Here is a 20,036-nt window from a genome sequence, read left to right on the forward strand (position 1 = left end):
TTTTCGTTGTAATCTCCGTTAAAGAGTAGACGGTTAGTTGTAATCTCGTTAGAGAGCAGACAGTTGATTGCCGGTTGGAGAGGTGAATCTCTTACTGTAACGGATCCCCGTATATTGAGTGGCTTATAAACGTACTGATGGTATAATCACTGTTTTATTTATCCTTTTACATCGTATTACATTTCCTTTTAAAACAATAACATTCCCACCGTAAGAGATATGGCCTCATACGGGTCCATTAAAACTTGTTGCGTATTCCTTCTCTCGCAATGCACTGTCAAACTGTCAACAAAAGCCCGTGACAGCGACCGGAAAACACTGCCTCGCGACATGGATTTACATAAATTAAAGTCACACACACACACAGGCTTCTATCAATTCTAATAACAAAAAGGTCCTGGATATTCATATTATATATAAATGTAAATGTAAATATTCCATAAACACAAATATTACACAGGTAATTACTCAAAAAATAATAAACCATTCTTGGGGTTATTTACAACACTTACTTACTGCAGTAAACATGTGACCACTTTAACAACACAGTACACTTACTTACTGCAGTAAACATGTGACCACTTTAACAACACAGTACACTTACTTACTGCAGTAAACATGCAACCACTTTAACAACCCACCGTACATTTACTTACTGCAGTAAACATGTGGTCACTTTAATAACACAGTACACTTACTTACTGCAGTAAACATGTGACCACTTTAACAACACAGTACACTTACTGCAGTAAACATGTGGTCACTTTAATAACACAGTACACTTACTGCAGTAAACATGTGGTCACTTTAATAACACAGTACACTTACTTACTGCAGTAAACATGTGGTCACTTTAATAACACAGTACACTTACTTACTGCAGTAAACATGTGGTCACTTTAATAACACAGTACACTTACTGCAGTAAACATGTGACCACTTTAACAACACAGTACACTTACTTACTGCAGTAAACATGTGGTCACTTTAACAACACAGTACACTTACTTACTGCGGTAAACATGTGGTCACTTTAATAACACACAGTACACTTACTGCAGTAAACATGTGGTCACTTTAACAACACACAGTACACTTACTGCAGTAAACATGTGGTCACTTTAACAACACTATATACTCCCTTTTCCTGACTCCTTCTGTATCACAAACAGTACTGTATTTGCAAATCTGGTATGTCATAAATGTATAGATGTAGCAGTACTGACTATCTGTATGTCATGTATGTCATATATGTCCTGATGAATTGAAAATGGGGGACCCTGATGTAAACAAGACGAAAGTCTTTCTCTGGTCTGCATCCCCTTAACAATTGTGTGTATTGAGCTGTACTGTATTGTACCCATTCTGCAATCTGTTAATAAAGTTTTCAATCAATCAATCAACAGTACAGCTCCTTACTGCAGTAAACATGTGACCACTTTAACAACACAGTACACTTACTTACTGCAGTAAACATGTGGTCACTTTAACAACACAGTACACTTACTTACTGCAGTAAACATGTGACCACTTTAACAACACAGTACACGTACTTACTGCAGTAAACATGTGACCACTTTAACAACACAGTACACTTACTTACTGCAGTAAACATGTGACCACTTTAACAACACAGTACACTTACTTACTGCAGTAAACATGTGACCACTTTAACAACACAGTACACTTACTTACTGCAGTAAACATGTGGTCACTTTAATAACACAGTACACTTACTGCAGTAAACATGTGGTCACTTTAATAACACAGTACACTTACTTACTGCAGTAAACATGTGGTCACTTTAATAACACACAGTACACTTACTGCAGTAAACATGTGACCACTTTAACAACACACAGTACACTTACTTACTGCAGTAAACATGTGGTCACTTTAACAACACACAGTACACTTACTGCAGTAAACATGTGGTCACTTTAACAACACAGTACACTTACTTACTGCAGTGAGCATATGATCACTTTAATAACACGCAGTACAGTTACAGTACAGTTTAGGCCTGGTGCAGGATAAAGGTACATATTCTATCATTTTCTTTCAGTCTAGGAATGGTTTAATTAGGCTAATATGTTTAACATCATGACATCATCAGTAGTAGGCATCAGTTTGAGGTAACAACTCAACCCCACATCTCTCTTTCTCTCTCCCTCCCTCTCTCTCTCATCTCCTTTTCTGTTATACTCTCCCCCTCTCCTCTCATTGCATCTCCTTTTCTGTTCCCTCACTCCTCCACCCTACTTCCCTCCCCTTTCCCTCTCTCCCCTCTTCTCCCCACTCTCACTCTCCTCTCGCTCTCCCTCTCCCCTATCCTTCTCTTTCCTTCTCCTCCCACCCCCTCTCAGCCAATATCCTCTCTCCATCCCTCTCTCCTCTCTCCTCCCTCTCACCTCTTTCACCTCTCTCTCCTCCCCCACTCCTCTCCTCCCTCTCCTCTCTCTCCTACTCCCCTTCTCCAGCCTCTGCTCATTCTCTCTCTCCACCCCTCTCCCCATGTCTCTCTCCTCTCCTCCCCATCTCTCCTCTCCTCTTTTCTCCTCCCTCTCCTCTCTGTCCTACTCCCCCTCTCCTCCCCCTACTCTCTCTCTCTCCTTTTCTTTTCTCCTCCCTCTCCTCTCTGTCCTACTCCCCCTCTCCTCCACCCCCTCTCTCCTTGCTCCTCCCTCACACCCCTCTCTCCTCTCTCCTCCCTATCACCTCTTTCACATCTCTCTCCTCCCCCACTCCTCTCCTCCCTCTCCTCTCTGTCCTACTCCCCCTCTCCTCCACCCCTTCTCTCCTTGCTCCTCCCTCTCATCCCTCTCTCCTCTCTCCTCCCTCTCACCTCTTTCACCTCTCTCTCCTCCCCCACTCCTCTCCTCCCTCTCCTCTCTGTCCTACTCCCCCTCTCCTCCACCCCCTCTCTCCTTGCTCCTCCCTCTCACCCCTCTCTCCTCTCTCCTCCCTCTCACCTCTTTCACCTCTCTCTCCTCCCCCACTCCTCTCCTCCCCCTCCTCTCTGTCCTACTCCCCTTCTCCACCCTCTGCTCATTCTCTCTCTCCACCCATCTCCCCTGTCTCTCTCTCTCCTCTCCTCCCCATCTCTCCTCTCCTCTTTTCTCCTCCCTCTCCTCTCTGTCCTACTCCCCCTCTCCTCCACCCCCTCTCTCCTTGCTCCTCCCTCTCACCCCTCTCTCCTCTCTCCTCCCTATCACCTCTTTCACCTCTCTCTCCTCCCCCACTCCTCTCCTCCCTCTCCTCTCTGTCCTACTCCCCCTCTCCTCCACCCCCTCTCTCCTTGCTCCTCCCTCTCACCCCTCTCTCCTCTCTCCTCCCTATCACCTCTTTCACCTCTCTCTCCTCCCCCACTCCTCTCCTCCCTCTCCTCTCTGTCCTACTCCCCCTCTCCTCCACCCCCTCTCTCCTTGCTCCTGCACCATTATCCCTCATGTACTCCAGCCCAGTTCTTGCTGATCTGTACCTTCCAGCTCTATGCTCTGGACATTCTAATCTCTCTGAGTGCTTCTCCTCTCTATGATAAATCACTCCACACTGCAGAAACCCCTCGACACACACACACACACACACACACACACACACACACACACACACACACACACACACACACACACACACACACACACACACACACACACACACACACACACACACACACACACACACACACACACACACACACACACACACACACACACACACACACACACACACACACACACACACACCTAGAGTACATCGCTACAGGCTCACCGTTTTAATGACAGCTGACTAAATGAGAGCACACTCCTATTAGACGCGTAGCGCCGGGGTACTTGACGTGAGTACCACTGAGAGGCTGCACTGTTGTAATATCCTTGGCTGTTATGGCCAGAGGGTACCGTAGGTGATGGAGGAAGATGGATTGAGTCTTCTCTGCCCATCTGTTAATTAATAACGTGTCCTTCAAGGCACCCTGGTGGCTGTAGCAGAGCTGTGTCCTCCACACTAGTATTCCAACGCAACAGAAAGACATCGAAAAAGACAAAACCAAAACAGCCACAAACAGGCAGCTGCTATTTTAGCAGAGGACCGGGGGCTTCTTGTTTCTTTGTGATAGACCACACTTATAATAAACACAAAACATCAAATGAATTCAACCTACATTTTCACAAAACCCTCTCGGGAAGGTGGGATATGCAGCTTCTCTCGCATGTGCTTCACAACTGGGCTCCACATTTCTTTGTGTTAATCATTAACCCCCTATTCCATGTATAGCACTAGACTCATCTGTGTTCCATGTATAGCACTAGACTCATCTGTGTTCCATTTATATCACTAGACTCATCTGTGTTCCATTTATATCACTAGACTCATCTGTGTTCCATGTATAGCACTAGACTCATCTGTGTTCCATTTATATCACTAGACTCATCTGTGTTCCATGTATAGCACTAGACTCATCTGTGTTCCATGTATAGCACTAGACTCATCTGTGTTCCATGTATATCACTAGACTCATCTGTGTTCCATGTATATCACTAGACTCATCTGTGTTCCATGTATATCACTAGACTCATCTGTGTTCCATGTATATCACTAGACTCATCTGTGTTCCATGTATATCACTAGACTCATCTGTGTTCCATGTATATCACTAGACTCATCTGTGTTCCATGTATATCACTAGACTCATCTGTGTTCCATGTATATCACTAGACTCATCTGTGTTCCATGTATATCACTAGACTCATCTGTGTTCCATGTATATCACTAGACTCATCTGTGTTCCATGTATATCACTAGACTCATCTGTGTTCCATGTATATCACTAGACTCATCTGTGTTCCATGTATATCACTAGACTCATCTGTGTTCCATGTATATCACTAGACTCATCTGTGTTCCATGTATAGCACTACGTCGCTGGTGGAAGAAAACCTCGTAATCCATTAAAAAAATATATATATTTAATTTTTTTTATATAAATCAACTCAGTAGATCATCCTCCATACAGTATGTGTGTGTGGTTTTACAAAGTTTAAACAATGGGAAAGCATTAAACCGATCATCTGTCTAAACCTCGTAACTCTATTCGCCCTCAAATCTGTGTTCGTTTTTTTTCCATCTCCTGAAAAGTTGGGTTTTTGGAGTTACGAGGTTTTCCTCTGCCAGCGACGACTAGACTAATCTGTGTTCCATGTATAGCACTAGACTGATCTCTTCCCACTTCTCTCTGCATCTATCATCAAACGTTCTATCTCCAGATACGTTTGCTCAGCCATATCCCAGAATATGTGTATACAATAGGGGTGGGAATCCCACGATACGAATATATACAAATTATACTATGTAATATCACAATATTGCGATATATTGCAATTATGTCCCCAATGGAAAACTTTGTTATCATCCGCAATACAAAAAATATATATATACATAGATATGTTTTACAGATCACGTTTTCACCTCATTCCCAATCATTTTTATTGCAGTAAAATGTTATTGTAAAAAAATATCTACTTGCGAATTGCAATTGCGATATGATTCACGATGTCGAAGGGAATGATCCTTTTTGCATCATTATTCTCACGTTCATTGAAAAACATATTGAAGTGATAATGGTGTGCTTTTTGCTGGGAAGATAAGATATTCCTTTATTGATCCCCTTGGGGAAATTCAGGCATCATAGCAGCATGTGGGAGGGGGGGGGGGTACAGATATGGGCAGGGATAATAGTAGAAGACATAAAGGCAATAGAATTATAGTACAATAGAAAAGTTAAAATAGACAGTGTAAACAATATAATTAACTCTGAATATACACATCTGAGCAAGTAGGCAGTGTGATCAAAGGTGCAGATGAGGGTCTGTATGCCCTATCAGTTATGTTATACATGACAATAAATATGGTTACAATAAACACTAGAATCTAAATATATACTATGAGTACGTACACTGTATATACTATACAGTATACACAGGTGCAGTATACATAAGGTACCCCAACTGGTGTGATATACGTCATTCGTTATGCGTTGTAGTAGTCTAGTTGTAGTAGTCTGTAGTAGTCTAGTGCAGTTTAGGTGGGAGTCAGACACACTCAGTGATCAGACATTCCTAGTAGTTCTCGAGTTCTGCTGCCGTTAGTTCTTTGTTAGGGGTGGGAAAGCTGATGGGTGGGTCCTGGGCGTTGTGGACAGCGACCCCTACAGTTCGGTCGGGGCGCCTGCACAGCGAGGGTAGGACCTGGAGGGAGGTAGTGTGACCTTCCACACGTTACACTCTCCCGGTGAGAATCTGCGCTGCCTGGCTGGCTGCCGGCTGGCTGCACATGCGTCGGAGGAAAGCATGTGACAGTCTCCGGCCTCCCGGACCAACAGTAGGGGGGGGGGTGCGCAACAACCAGGAAGGGGGTTGGGAATTGGCATAACGACTAAAACAGTGGGATGGGAGAAAAATCGGAAAAAAAGGAAATAAATAAATAAAAAAATTGATGACTCGGACTAGGGTAATGGGAACTCGACTCTTCTTTGGTGACTCGGACTTGGACTCGGACTCGAACACTGGAGACTCGACTCAGACTCGACTCTGGCTCTTCTTTGGTGACTCGGACTCGAACACTGGGGACTCGAGACTCGACTCGGACTCGAGATTTAGTGACTCGAATACAACACTGGTCGCCACCATCTCCACCTCATCCCCTCGGATGGTGATGGGAGTCGGGGCAAGATTACAGTTACCATTTATTATAGTCACATTTTTGTAATTCTATGTTGATTAGACATGTTATGACTATATGTGCTGATAGTCCAGCTTCTCTGCTGTGTTGGTGTGTAGGGTCGCAGCGGAGGCCCGGGCCTGCCAGGGAAGGTGGGGCAGCTGGGGGGGCCCGGAACAGACGGACCCAAGGTAAGTCTCCGGTCGTTCCTTGGAAGGTGATGCTTTTCATTTCGTGTATTCGTTTATTTGGAAGGGACAACATGTAGCTATTAATGCACAATACACAGGATTTTGCAAGAGATGCACATTTTCATCCCCAGTCCCCAAACATAAAACATATAAAATACAAAAACAGAGCAATACAAAAGCATGTTAAAACAAAAGAACAATCATTTTTCAAAAAAATTGCTACAAAGCTAAAAGGACCAAGACCATAAAGGTCCTATATATGGTCACATGCTTGGTGTTCTAGAAACCATTTTCTTTTGTTTAAAAGTAGTAAAGGTTAGACATTCTCGAATGGTGGTAGGTAAACTGTCCCACAACATACTTCCCTGCACTGACTGAAAGTGGTGCGTCGGCGCTGCAGATCGACTCTGCTTGGTGGGGATGCGAGCTGGGTCAAGTCAGTCCACGTGATATTATGAGTCCACATGGTTCATCACTGAGGGCCGTGGTATACTGGCTTTTAAATATGCGTGCACAACATGGCAGAGAGGTGTATCCTGCGGTATACCTTGTGCACGTCCACTGGGGCTCGGGAGGTAGAGCAGTCGTCTGGTAATCCGGAGGTTCCCGGTTCGATTCCCGCTCCCCCCCGGGCAGCGTGTCGAAGTGTCCTCGAGCAAGACACTTAACCTCCTAATTGCTCCCGATGAGCAGGTTGGCACCTCGCATGGCACCTCGCATGGTTGCCTCCCACCGTCGGTGTGTGAATGTGTGAGTGAACAGGTAAAATGTGAGGAACAAATTGTAAAGCGCCTTGGATAAAAGTCGCTATATAAAAGGCAGCCATTTACCATTTAGGTCCTGTGTGTGTGTGTGCGCACGATGTGGTTTGTTTGTGTGTGCGACGTGCTACTTACCTGAAGAGTAGAGACTGACATATCAGCCTTATACCCGCCAAATATAAAACTAAACTAAACTATATTCTAAAATAATTGAATCGGCTAATAGGTCTCTCTCTCTCTCTCTCTCTCTCTCTCTCTCTCTCTCTCTCTCTCTCTCTCTCTCTCTCTCTCTCTCTCTCTCTCTCTCTCTCTCTCTCTCTCTCTCTCTCTCTCTCTCTCTCTCTCTCTCTCTCTCTCTCTCTCTCTCTCTCTCTCTCTCTCTCTCTCTCTGACATGGATTAAGCTAATTCTCTTTTTTAATTAACTTTTCTCTAAAATGATTTCTGGTCCTGCTGCAACTGCAGCTCAATCAACCTTTGAAGAGTCCTTTGCCAAGTCCACGAAATATGCTCCTTCATCATATCAAGCCAAAGCCAAAATATGCTGTTAATCTCCAAGGACATGATGCCATTTCAGATTGTTTTAAAAATCTTTATAAAAAATGCTTGTGTGTCTTTTTCCTTCCATAATGTAGACACTGTGAAAACTGCAAAACCGTTATATTTCTTCTGACAATAACAGTGCCACCAAAATCTCATATTGTGACATCCCTAATTGAGACTATTATAGTGATTTGTGTAGTAGTATATTGTGTCATATGTGTGTATTTATATGTGTCATATTTCTCTTCAGGGGGAGAAAGGTGACCCAGGCCTAATGGGGTTACCAGGAACCAGGGGGCTGCCAGGGACAAAGGTCTGTATAAATCACTCACACTCAAACAAATACCAATAATAGTAGTAGTAGTGGTGGTGGTGGTGGTGGTAGTAGTAGTAGTAGTAGTAGTAATAGTAGTAATAGTGATGGTAGTAGTAGTGGTTGTGGTTGTGGTGGTGATAGTAGTAGTAGTAGTAGTAGTAGTAGTAGTAGTAGTAGTAGTAGTAGTAGTAGTAGTAGTAGTAGTAGTAGTAGTAGTAGTAGTAGTAATAATAGTGGTGGTAGTAGTGGTAGTAGTGGTGATGGTAGTAGTAATAGTGATGGTAGTAGTAGTAGTAATAATCGTGGTGGTAGTAGTGGTGGTGGTAATAGTGATCGTAGTTGTAGTGGTGGTTGTAACTGAGGGGTACAATTCCCTGACTGTATTGTTAGATATGATACTTACTACCACTACCTCTTGTACTTTAGACTCTGGCCACCCAGTACTAGGCATAAATAATTATGGTAAACACTCCCACGTAGATGAAACGATCCAACACAAATGTACCAAGTCGAAAGTCTGCGTTTAATAATAATTAATACATAGCAAAAGGTATGTAGAGCAATCACTTAATTACATTTATGATTTGAAATAGGATGCACTTTTATGGCAAATGAGTATTCGTTGGTATATCAATAGAGAATGTCCAATCTCTGAAGGCGCAGGTGGTACATATACGACCTGGAATAGTTAAGGAATAATAGCAATGATACTTTAATGATTATAGAACTGGATACACTAGGGGGGTTAATCCGGTCGCTTGTAAGACAACAGGAGTAGGAGGGGGGGGGGGGGTAGAGTCTGGCTGCCTCGTCCGGCTAAGGGTATCCTGGGTGAACCCACACTAGTGCAGTTCAATGCGCCAGCGATCCTTGGACCACAGATGAAAGCAGCTGGACTCTCTGTGGGCCGGCTCTCTCCGGTCCACGGAGGAGAGACGTGAAGCGACCTCGTCTTGCAGAGCGCCTCCTCACCTTGCGTCCTCTCCAGGGGGGGGGGTTCCAACACACGGCAGTGTCGGGGGTCTTTATCCATGGAATAATCACTGTACACAAAGCATAATCCGTGCCTGGGAAGGCGGGCTGTCGTCGGTAGAATAATCCGGTATGCAGGTCCACTCGCTCGTCGGCTCTGGGGCTCCTCGGGTGCAGCCTCACATGGGGTCGGCCACCCTGGATAAGCAGCCAGTTCTCTGCCCGAAACGATGGGGTACTGACTACGATAGTATTCTCACCGCACGAAGCACTACATATGAATAGACTATTATTAGCTTAATAGACTACGTCCAACTCGACGATATAGTGCCAAATATGACTATTCAAATATTAATATACACGATGTCTCAATACCGATGGTAGGCCGAACTTGGCCTTACTCCCACACGTGGCGTCGCGGGGAGGCTTTACGTCTGTCACTCTATTGGAGGGTAAGAAACTGGACTAAAAAGGAAGTCCTACTTTCGTAGCGCAGTATATATACGCACTATGAACAAATAGTACCGTTAGTGGTGCGGTAGCCAGATTCCTACGCGGAACTAGGACTTGTTCGTACATGTTGAGCTGTACGTTTGAACTGGGTCTGGGGGGTATGGCAGCCTGGCACCAAGGTCTCGACCAATAGTAGAATGGAGACTATTATGGGATGTTCAGTAGGCTAGAATGGATATTCAATGCATATTGTACAAGGAATATACAAGGGATATCAAGGAATATTAGAGAATATACAAATACAATTAATATATATATATAATAAATATATATATTCGGTTTAATCTGGCCCTTCACAACAGTGGTGGTAGTAGTAATAATCGTGGTGGTAGTGGTAGTAGTGGTGGTAGTAGTGGTGGTGGTAGTAGTAATAGTGATAGTAGTAGTAATAGTGATAGTAGTAGTAGTAGTGGTGGTAGTAGTAATAGTGATGGTAGTAGTAGTAGTAATAATCGTGGTGGTAGTGGTAGTAGTGGTGGTAGTAGTGGTGGTGGTAGTAGTAATAGTGATAGTAGTAGTAGTGGTGGTGGTAGTAGTAATAGTGATAGTAGTAGTAGTGGTGGTAGTAGTACTAGTGGTGGTGGTAGTAGTGGTTGTGGTGGTGGTAGTGGTAGAAGTGGTGGTGGTAGTAGTAATAGTGATAGTAGTAGCCAAAAGGCTGGGAATCGTGCACTGATTGGTTGCTATGGTAACTAAGGACTCTGGCAAGATAAGGACACAGTGTCATAGTGATACGACTATGCTTGCACCTCATGGTACCAAAGCACCTCAAAGGTGCTAAAAACAAGATTACAAACATCACAAAACAAACTGGTCAGAATACTACTTGACGTTACTCCTAAAACCCACCTCACCCCTGCCCACTTTGACAACCTAGGATGGCTTAGACTAGTAGACGACAGAGGTCGTGAATACCACGCCCACAACACCAGAGGGAGTTCCACAAATCATGTGCAACCCAGATTCGGCACAAACAAGGGACTAAACACGTTTCGCAATTATGCCACAACAATGTGGAACGCCCTACGCACAGCCGTAAACAATTGTGAATCCCTACCCACATTCAAAACCGCTCTAAAAGAGCACCTACGGGAGGCTGCAATTCGAAACTGCCCACCGTAAATGTCCAACCCCCCCCACCCCCTCCAAATAGACAGTCTCCTCCCCACCGTATGTATATATTTTCTCCCCACCGTATGTATATATTATGTCACAAATGTAACAGTACTATATACCTGTATGTCATGTATGTCCCTATGTCATAAATGTCATGATGTCATGTATGTTGTGTATGTCATAAATGTCACTATGAATTGAAAATGGGGGACCCTGATGTAAACAAGACAAACGTCTTTCTCTGGTCTGCAACCCTTAACAATTGTGTGTATTGAGCCGTACTGTATTGTACCCATTCTGCAATCTGTTAATAAAGTTTTCATTCATTCATAGATGTGAAGCAGTTTCACATCTAGAGTGAACTGGTCTTAGACAAAACACAGGGTACCCAGGGCTAGCCATCTCAAGACTACATTATGAACACTCCTGGTAGGAAAACATTACATTTTACTGACATTCTGGGCCATGTGTATAAGACGAAAAATGGCATAGTTGAAGATAAATACCAATTTCCTCTCTGTGCATTCAGTAGAAAGCTATCCGGCTGCAAGTCTAGCTTAGCACAAATGAGTGGAAGTGGATACGGACCACTAGCCTCGCTTAAAACTCCTGGGCCCTCATTCATCAACGTGGACTTTGACCTTGACCTACTTCCACACGTAAGCACGGAATTTAGAACTAGCGCACGCACAGGGAAGTCGGCATTCATCACACGTGCGTAAGCAGGCTCTACGCACACCTGTCATGATGAATCCCACCTTGGCCCTGCGCCGCAGCTCGTGCACGCTTTCACGTATTTGCATACCAAAACCGCCCCGACCAACCAAATATGGTCAGGCCCTCCCCTTCAAATACCATGAGGGAATCCCTGTGCGTGGAATGTTGGAGGATGGCAAAGCGAACGAAAAAGAGAAACTACACAGACACCGAGGTGGAGGTCCTCGTAACGGAGGTGGATAAATAAAAGGCGGATTTGTAAACGGTGATGTCAGATATCAACGGCTCCCTAAGACCATTGCTGCAATTCTGCCTGGACAGCTCAAAATACTAATAAAGACCGTTCGTTGACCACTGTTTGGCGTTGGTTGTGTTGTGTGTCATTATAACCGTGCTGTACAATATGAATGCCTTTATTAGTTGTGTTCGATTGGCTATATGATTTTTAGAGGCATCTATTTTGTTGTCGGCTAATAAAGACCGCGCTGGAATATGACTGCCTTTTCCCGTGTTGTTTGATTAATACCCACGGATTAAAGTTCTCCTCAATTCTATTCCAAATCGCGATGGATCTCCCGTCAATTTTCTACCTGCTGCATGATTTCTAGAGGCATACTACTACAATCTATTTTGATGTCAGTATTGGGTAGCCTATATAAACAATATAATACGAGAGCATATACAAGAACAATGAATCTCACTGCATGTATGATGTATCCTGCCTTTCAATACATGAACTTGAATTCCATCATATAGTCTGTCCACTATCTGCATGGTGTCATTGCAATGCGTTTTCTATTCTTTCTTGTACAGTAAAAAGGGGGAAGAACACTATATTCATATGACTTATTCTGCTTACAGCTTCGAAATTCCACTTGTTTCGTTTAACGTAAAGCCTTTTAAATATAATCAAAACGTTCCCGTGTTTCGGCGGTCTGTGCGCAAAATAATAACGAGTTGAGCTTTATGATTTATGATGAATTGAAAATGGGGGACCCTGATGTAAACAGGACGAAAGTTGGTCTGCATCCCCAATTAACAATTGTATGTACTGAGCTGTACTGTACTGTACCCATTCTGCAATCTGTTAATAAACTTTTCAATCAATCAATCAATCAAGCTACGCGGAGCGCAGTCAGTCAGTAGCCTACACCCCGTATATTCCGATAACGCTATATAAACCATGAATGAATGAATGAATGAATGAGAACTTTATTAACAGATTGCAGAATGGGTACAGTACAGTACAGCTCAATACATACAATTGTTAAGGGGATGCAGACCAGAGAAAGACTTTCGTCTTGTTTACACGGGTCCCCCATTTTCAATTCATCGTAACATATATGACATGCTGCATTCATTCTGAGAGAAAGATCTATTATTCCAAATGCTATTTATAGGGTTTTGACCATAATTACACTACTGTTGCTATTTTACAATGAACTATAATGAACTACGGTTCATAGAACATCCAGTGTTATTATGCACAGAAGCTCATTTCCTTGTTGTAATAATATATTCTACCACTGGGCGCGAGGTACGCCAGGTCCGAAATGTGCGTAGATGTAAGCACGAAGTCAAGTTCAAGTTGAAGTTGATGAATCCCACTCTTTGCTTAGAAATGATCGTACGCACGGGTTACGCACAGATCTGTGCGTAGAACACGTTGATGCATGAGGGCCCTGAAGAGGTGTTTTTGGCCAACAGCTAGGCTATAGCCCATCCGTATCCACTTCCATTTATTTGTGCTAAGCTAGGCTATAGCTTGCAGCCAGATAAGAAGACGGTAAGCAAATGTCCCATAATGTTGCGGTGTTCCTTTAATGACCAATTTACTGATACAATTTCACCTGAATACATGACTAAATATAATTATTTCCGTTCTCTTTCCAGGGTTTGCCTGGTTACAAAGGAGAGAAGGTAGACTCACTCAATATTTCATTCATCATTTTCACCCTTCAATCCTTCTTTCTCTCAAACTACATGTTCTTGTTTCTCGTGTGTCTTGGCAGGGGGCCGGCGGCGACTCTGGGGTGATTGGGCTAAAGGGAGACAAGGTTGGTACTAGAGACGTGTCTTCTCTCGAGGAACGCATGGTAACGCTTTTCTCTATGAAGTACAGAGGAACTAATGAGGATATATATGTTAACAAACCGTCAACCGTCTTCAGACCTGATGGGAAATCCTTCCAGAATGGCTTCTACTTTCCTTCCCAATGACACATTCAGTACAATTTTACTCTTAAATCCCCATTTTCTCCTTACCTCTAATTCTAAAAGTTAACTGCCAAATAATAGGCTATTTGTTCTTATGCTTTTTAAACATAATATTAACGTAATATTATACTACCGGTACTTTGTTAACATACTATTATACTCCCGGTACTTTGCTAACATACTATTATACTACTAGTACTTTGTTAACATAACACAATATTATACTCCCGGTACTTTGTTAACATAATATTATACTACTGGTACTTTGTTAACATAATATTATACTACTGGTACTTTGTTAACATAATATTATACTACTGGTACTTTGTTAACATAATATAATAAAACTGGTACTTTGTTAACATAATATTATACTACTGGTACTTTGTTAACATACTATTATACTACCGGTACTTTGTTAACATAACACAATATTATACTCGCGGTACTTTGTTAACATACTATTATACTCCCGGTACTTTGTTAACATAATATTATACTACTGGTACTTTGTTAACATAATATAATAAAACTGGTACTTTGTTAACACAATATTATACTCCTGGTACTTTGTTAACACAATATTATACTCCTGGTACTTTGTTAACACAATATTATACTACTGGTACTTTGTTAACATAATATTATACTACTGGTACGTTGTTAACATAATATTATACTACTGGTACTTTGTTAACACAATATTATACTCCTGGTACTTTGTTAACACAATATTATACTCCTGGTACTTTGTTAACATAATATTATACTACTGGTACTTTGTTAACATAATATTATACTACTGGTACTTTGTTAACACAATATTATACTCCTGGTACTTTGTTAACATAATATTATACTCCTGGTACTTTGTTACCATAATATTATACTACTGGTACTTTGTTAACATACTATTATACTACTGGTACTTTGTTAACACAATATTATACTCCTGGTACTTTGTTAACACAATATTATACTCCTGGTACTTTGTTAACATAATATTATACTACTGGTACTTTGTTAACATAATATTATACTACTGGTACTTTGTTAACACAATATTATACTCCTGGTACTTTGTTAACATAATATTATACTCCTGGTACTTTGTTACCATAATATTATACTACTGGTACTTTGTTAACATACTATTATACTACTGGTACTTTGTTAACATAATATTATACTCCTGGTACTTTGTTACCATAATATAACATGTTTACTAGACCTCTGAAGTTGTGCACAGCATGTTGCTATGGTTACAGTGGGTTCTGGTCAGCTGACAGGGCATCATCATGTTGCTATGGTTACAGTGGGTTCTGGTCAGCTGACAGGGCATCATCCTGTTAGGGCAGCGGTGGCGGAGCCCAATAGCAGAACACAGGGAGAGAGAGAATGGAGCGTTTTAGGTAGGTTTTAATTCCTTTGGGTTCCGAGCAGACAAGGCAATAGAGAATATACAAGAATGTGCGACATTGGACGAGTAGTGACTCTTGCTTGAGTTTCTCAGGAACGTCCGGGCGGGTGGTAAGTCAGGAGACAGCGTCGGCCGAGAGTGGTGGTCCTGGGCACAGGGAGAACAGAGGTTAGGACATGGCAGGCAATACAGACAGAGCAGGCAAGCTGGGTACGTCCTCGTACCTAGGTTAGATGGAATAACACTGAGACGACCAGGAGCAGGATCCGCAGGGTTGATATCCGGGCCGGTGATGAGCTGACGACTCTCAGCTGGGCTGATTGTTGCCAGATCACAGCGTGGGGAAGATGGCGTCGGAAGCTGCCCATATAAGGGCGTGGAAGCAGGTGGAGAGATGGAGGCTCTCGCCGTGATTGTGACACATCAAGCCTCGACAGATAATAATCTGTTCATGTGTCTCTCTCTCCAGGGGTCCATTGGTCTGCCTGGGATGCTCGGGCAGAAGGTAAGACCGTATGGATTGTTCTCATACTATTAATGTTTCTTTTGGCTGAATATTGCAATTTGAAATATTGAAATATTGAGTGTGCAACTTTGTTTTCCAGGAATTCATTCATAGATAGATAGATAGATAGATAGATAGATAGATAGATAGATAGATAGATAGATAGATAGATAGATAGATAGATAGATAGATAGATAGATAGATAGATAGATAGATAGATAGATAGATAGATAGATAGATAGATAGATAGATAGATAGATAGATAGACAGACAGACAGACAGACAGACAGACAGACAGACAGATAGATAGATAGATAGATAGATAGATAGATAGATAGATAGATAGATAGATAGATAGATAGATAGATAGATAGATAGATAGATAGATAGATAGATAGATAGATAGATAGATAGATAGATAGATAGATAGATAGATAGATAGATAGATAGATAGATAGATAGATAGATAGATAGATAATAATAATAATAATAATACAACTTTATTTGTATTGCACCTTTCATACAGAAACTGCAACTCGATAGACTTTGATACTACGTGGAGTAGGGCTGCACAATTACCGTAATTTTCGCACTATAAGCCGCACCTGAATATAAGCCACAGCAGCTAAATTGAATGATGTGTACATATATAAGCCGCACTGGACTATAAGCGGCAGGTGTTTTAATGTTTAATTACCATATGTAAGGGTTCGTGCACAGAGGGGATTGTCGGGAAAGAGATGGCTGTTTGAGGAAGCTCCCATTTATTAACATTTTTGTTAATAAACAGTAACGGTAGCTAGGTACTAACGCCAGCTCACAGAAGGATAGCCACGCTAGTTAGCCAGCTAGGTACCAACGCCAGCTCACAGAACGATAGCCACGCTAGTTAGCCAGCCAGGTACCAACGCCAGCTCACAGAACGATAGCCACGCTAGTTAGCCAGCCAGGTACCAACGCCAGCTCACAGAACGATAGCCACGCTAGTTAGCCAGCTAGGTACTAATGCCAGCTCACAGAATGATAGCCACGCTAGTTAGCCAGCGCCAGCTAGGTACTAATGCCAGCTCACAGAACGATAGCCACGCTAGTTAGCCAGCCAGGTACTAACGCCAGCTCACAGAACGATAGCCACGCTAGTTAGCCAGCGCCAGCTAGGTACTAACGCCAGCTCACAGAACGATAGCCACGCTAGTTAGCCAGCCAGGTACCAACGCTAGCTCACAGAACGATAGCCACGCTAGTTAGCAGCAGCTAGGTACTAACGCCAGCTCACAGAACGATAGCCACACTAGTTAGCCAGCCAGGTACCAACGCCAGCTCACAGAACGATAGCCACGCTAGTTAGCCAGCGCCAGCTAGGTACTAACGCCAGCTCACAGAACGATAGCCACGCTAGTTAGACAGCCAGGTACCAACGCTAGCTCACAGAATGATAGCCACGCTAGTTAGCCAGCGCCAGCTAGGTACTAACGCCAGCTCACAGAACGATAGCCACGCTAGTTAGCCAGCCAGGTACCAACACTAGCTCACAGAACGATAGCCATGCTAGTTAGCCAGCCAGGTACCAACGCCAGCTCACAGAACGATAGCCACGCTAGTTAGCCAGCGCCAGCTAGGAGCTCTGAGCTGCTCATACACTAGACTCTTGCCGTAATGGTTTGTTGACGTGGGTCTGTGAGGGGGAGGAGGAGGAGGGGCAAGACGTGCACTGCTGCAGCAGATTTAGGAGTCTGATCTGACGGTCACAGAGCTGAGGGAGCGCGCCCAGTTAGCTGTAAAAATCCATAGATTAGCCGCACCGTTATATAAGCCGCAAGGTCGAAAAATGGGGGGAAAAGCCGCGGCTTATAGTCCGAAAATTACGGTAATCGGAAAAAATATCGCGATCTTGATTCATAGACCTATGAGATCTCATTTCTAAATTATGAAGATTTTTTATTAAAAAAAATTTACCCAAAAGAAAAAAATAATGTTTACTTTTTACTTAACTTTTTTAAAATGATGACGAAAAATAAGAATCGTGTGAGAGAATCGTGGAGCCCTAAATCGAGGATCTCAATTCTTAGAGAGAAAAATCATAATTCACATTTTAGCAAGAATCGTGCAGCCCTAAACGTGGAGATAATACTCTCACATCACAGACTGGGGGGGGCAGAGGAAATATCCACCACTTGGGCAGAAGAATGACCAAGCATTTAGTTACGCTTCAGTGTGCTATTGCTATTGCATTCACCGTTTCTCTCAACCCCCCCCCCCCACTCACATGCACCTGCAGGGAGAGTTTGGGCCGAAGGGGGAGTCGGGGGTCCCAGGGAAGCGAGGGCCCACCGGGCGGCCAGGGAAGAGAGGAAAGCAGGTAAGGCTGTTTCCCTGTCCCTTGTTTCCCTGTCCTCGCTTGGCAGGACTTTTCATTGATCAGACCTCACAAGGACAGGAAAGGGTTATTTTAGCTTTAACCCTTTCACTGCGACAATACAGACGGTTAACCCTTTACTATCACACTACAGACGGTCACCCGTCTGTAGTATGATAGTAAAGGGTTAACCTTCTGTAGTGTGGTAGTGAAAGGGTTAAAGGGTAGTATTCAGATTAGTGTGTGTTGTGTACATAGCCTCCTTGGCATCTTTTTCACGCACCCCTCGCATGTCTCAGTTTAACACAGCAACATCACTTAACCCTGGGGTCACATAGTTGACTTAGCCTGACAACTAGAAGAGCTATTGCTAACTGTGATACACAACGTTGCTGTCTAAATTAAATGACTCATAGTAAATCTTTTATTTTATAAAAAAAATATAAAATCTTTTATTTCTCTCTTTTTTTCCCTTTTCCATAAGGTTAACATGCTTGCATACATTATCCAGTTCATATATACATGATATACATAATATGCCCTACAAAGGCAAAATTATTTAATAAATAAATAAAAAAGGTGGCGACATCAGCCGTTACAGCCTCGGCAGGACAGCACAGACTCAGCAGCATACATACATACATACATACAAAATAATTGACCGACACAGAGTTTAAAATACCGAGCCGCCTCGGCGAGGTGTTTTAAACGTCAGTGAAGGTCAATTATTTTGCGACAATGATCGAGTATAGCTATACATTATCCCGCTTATTACATGGCTAACTTACTAACAATATACCTAATTCATTTTACATCGACTCGCAACACTGGTTCTGGCTGCGTTCTGGCTCCGCCCCCTGTCATCGCCGGCAGCAGAACACCGGCAGTGTCTAATTGCACTGAAACAGTGTGTGTCAGTGGGCTTGATTGCGAACAGCTGCGCACAGCGGTCATTATTGTCCCACAGCGGTCATTATTGTCTGATAATGACCGCTGTCGGGGGGCTATTGACCAATCACAAGCAAGCATTTCGGCGAATGTGAAAACGCCATGTAATAATCTAATCTAATCATCTAATCTAATCATGACATTTATGACATACATGACATACAGATATACAGTATTGTTACATTTGTGACATACAAGATATGCAAATATACAGTACTGTTAAACAGATCCTAACAGATCCTAAATATATACATACGAGGGGGAGCAAACTGTACATTAGGAGGGGGTGGGTGGGTGAGAGGGGGGTTCAGACAATTACGGGGGCCAGTCTCGAATCGCAGCCTCCCGTAGGTGCTCTTTGAGAGCGGTTTTGAAGGTGGGTAGTGATTCAAAAATGTTTTACGGCTGTGGGTAGGGCGTTCCACATTGATGTGGCATAATTGCGGAACGTGTTTAGTCCCTTGTTTGAGACGAATCTGGGTTGGACATGATTTGTGGAGCTCCCTCGGGTGTTGTGGTCGTGGTATTCACTGACCTTTGGGAAGTATTTCGACATGTACATGGGTACCTTAGTGGTGTAGTGTATCTTGTAGACCAAGCCCATTGCAAGTTGCTGTACTCTGTTGCTGTTTCTCCACTGGCTCTTACGATGTGCACACTAAGCAATGTGTTATATCAGTCAGATTAGCCTGTTGCCTCCATCTCCTCTCCTGGCCATCTGCGTTGTGCATTTGTTTGGTATTGTT

The 20,036-nt window shown here is 43.0% G+C and overlaps 1 protein-coding gene across 1 annotated transcript in view; it reads left to right on the forward strand.

Annotated features, from left to right (window-relative positions):
- LOC311226609 (uncharacterized protein) overlaps positions 1–20,036 on the forward strand; it is a gene marked incomplete at its 3' end in the record, with an annotated part of 103,509 nt that overhangs the window by 35,286 nt on the left and 48,187 nt on the right. The window contains exons 6-11 of the mRNA XM_084312028.1: positions 6,837–6,908; positions 8,462–8,524; positions 13,739–13,765; positions 13,858–13,902; positions 15,951–15,986; positions 18,265–18,345. Coding sequence (XP_084168154.1) covers positions 6,837–6,908; positions 8,462–8,524; positions 13,739–13,765; positions 13,858–13,902; positions 15,951–15,986; positions 18,265–18,345 — 324 coding nt within the window. The remainder of the gene's footprint in view (positions 1–6,836; positions 6,909–8,461; positions 8,525–13,738; positions 13,766–13,857; positions 13,903–15,950; positions 15,987–18,264; positions 18,346–20,036) is intronic.

The sequence above is a fragment of the Notolepis coatsorum genome, assembly GCF_963971535.1.
Source record: "Notolepis coatsorum genome assembly, chromosome: 4".
In the NCBI taxonomy this organism is placed as follows: domain Eukaryota; kingdom Metazoa; phylum Chordata; class Actinopteri; order Aulopiformes; family Paralepididae; genus Notolepis; species Notolepis coatsorum.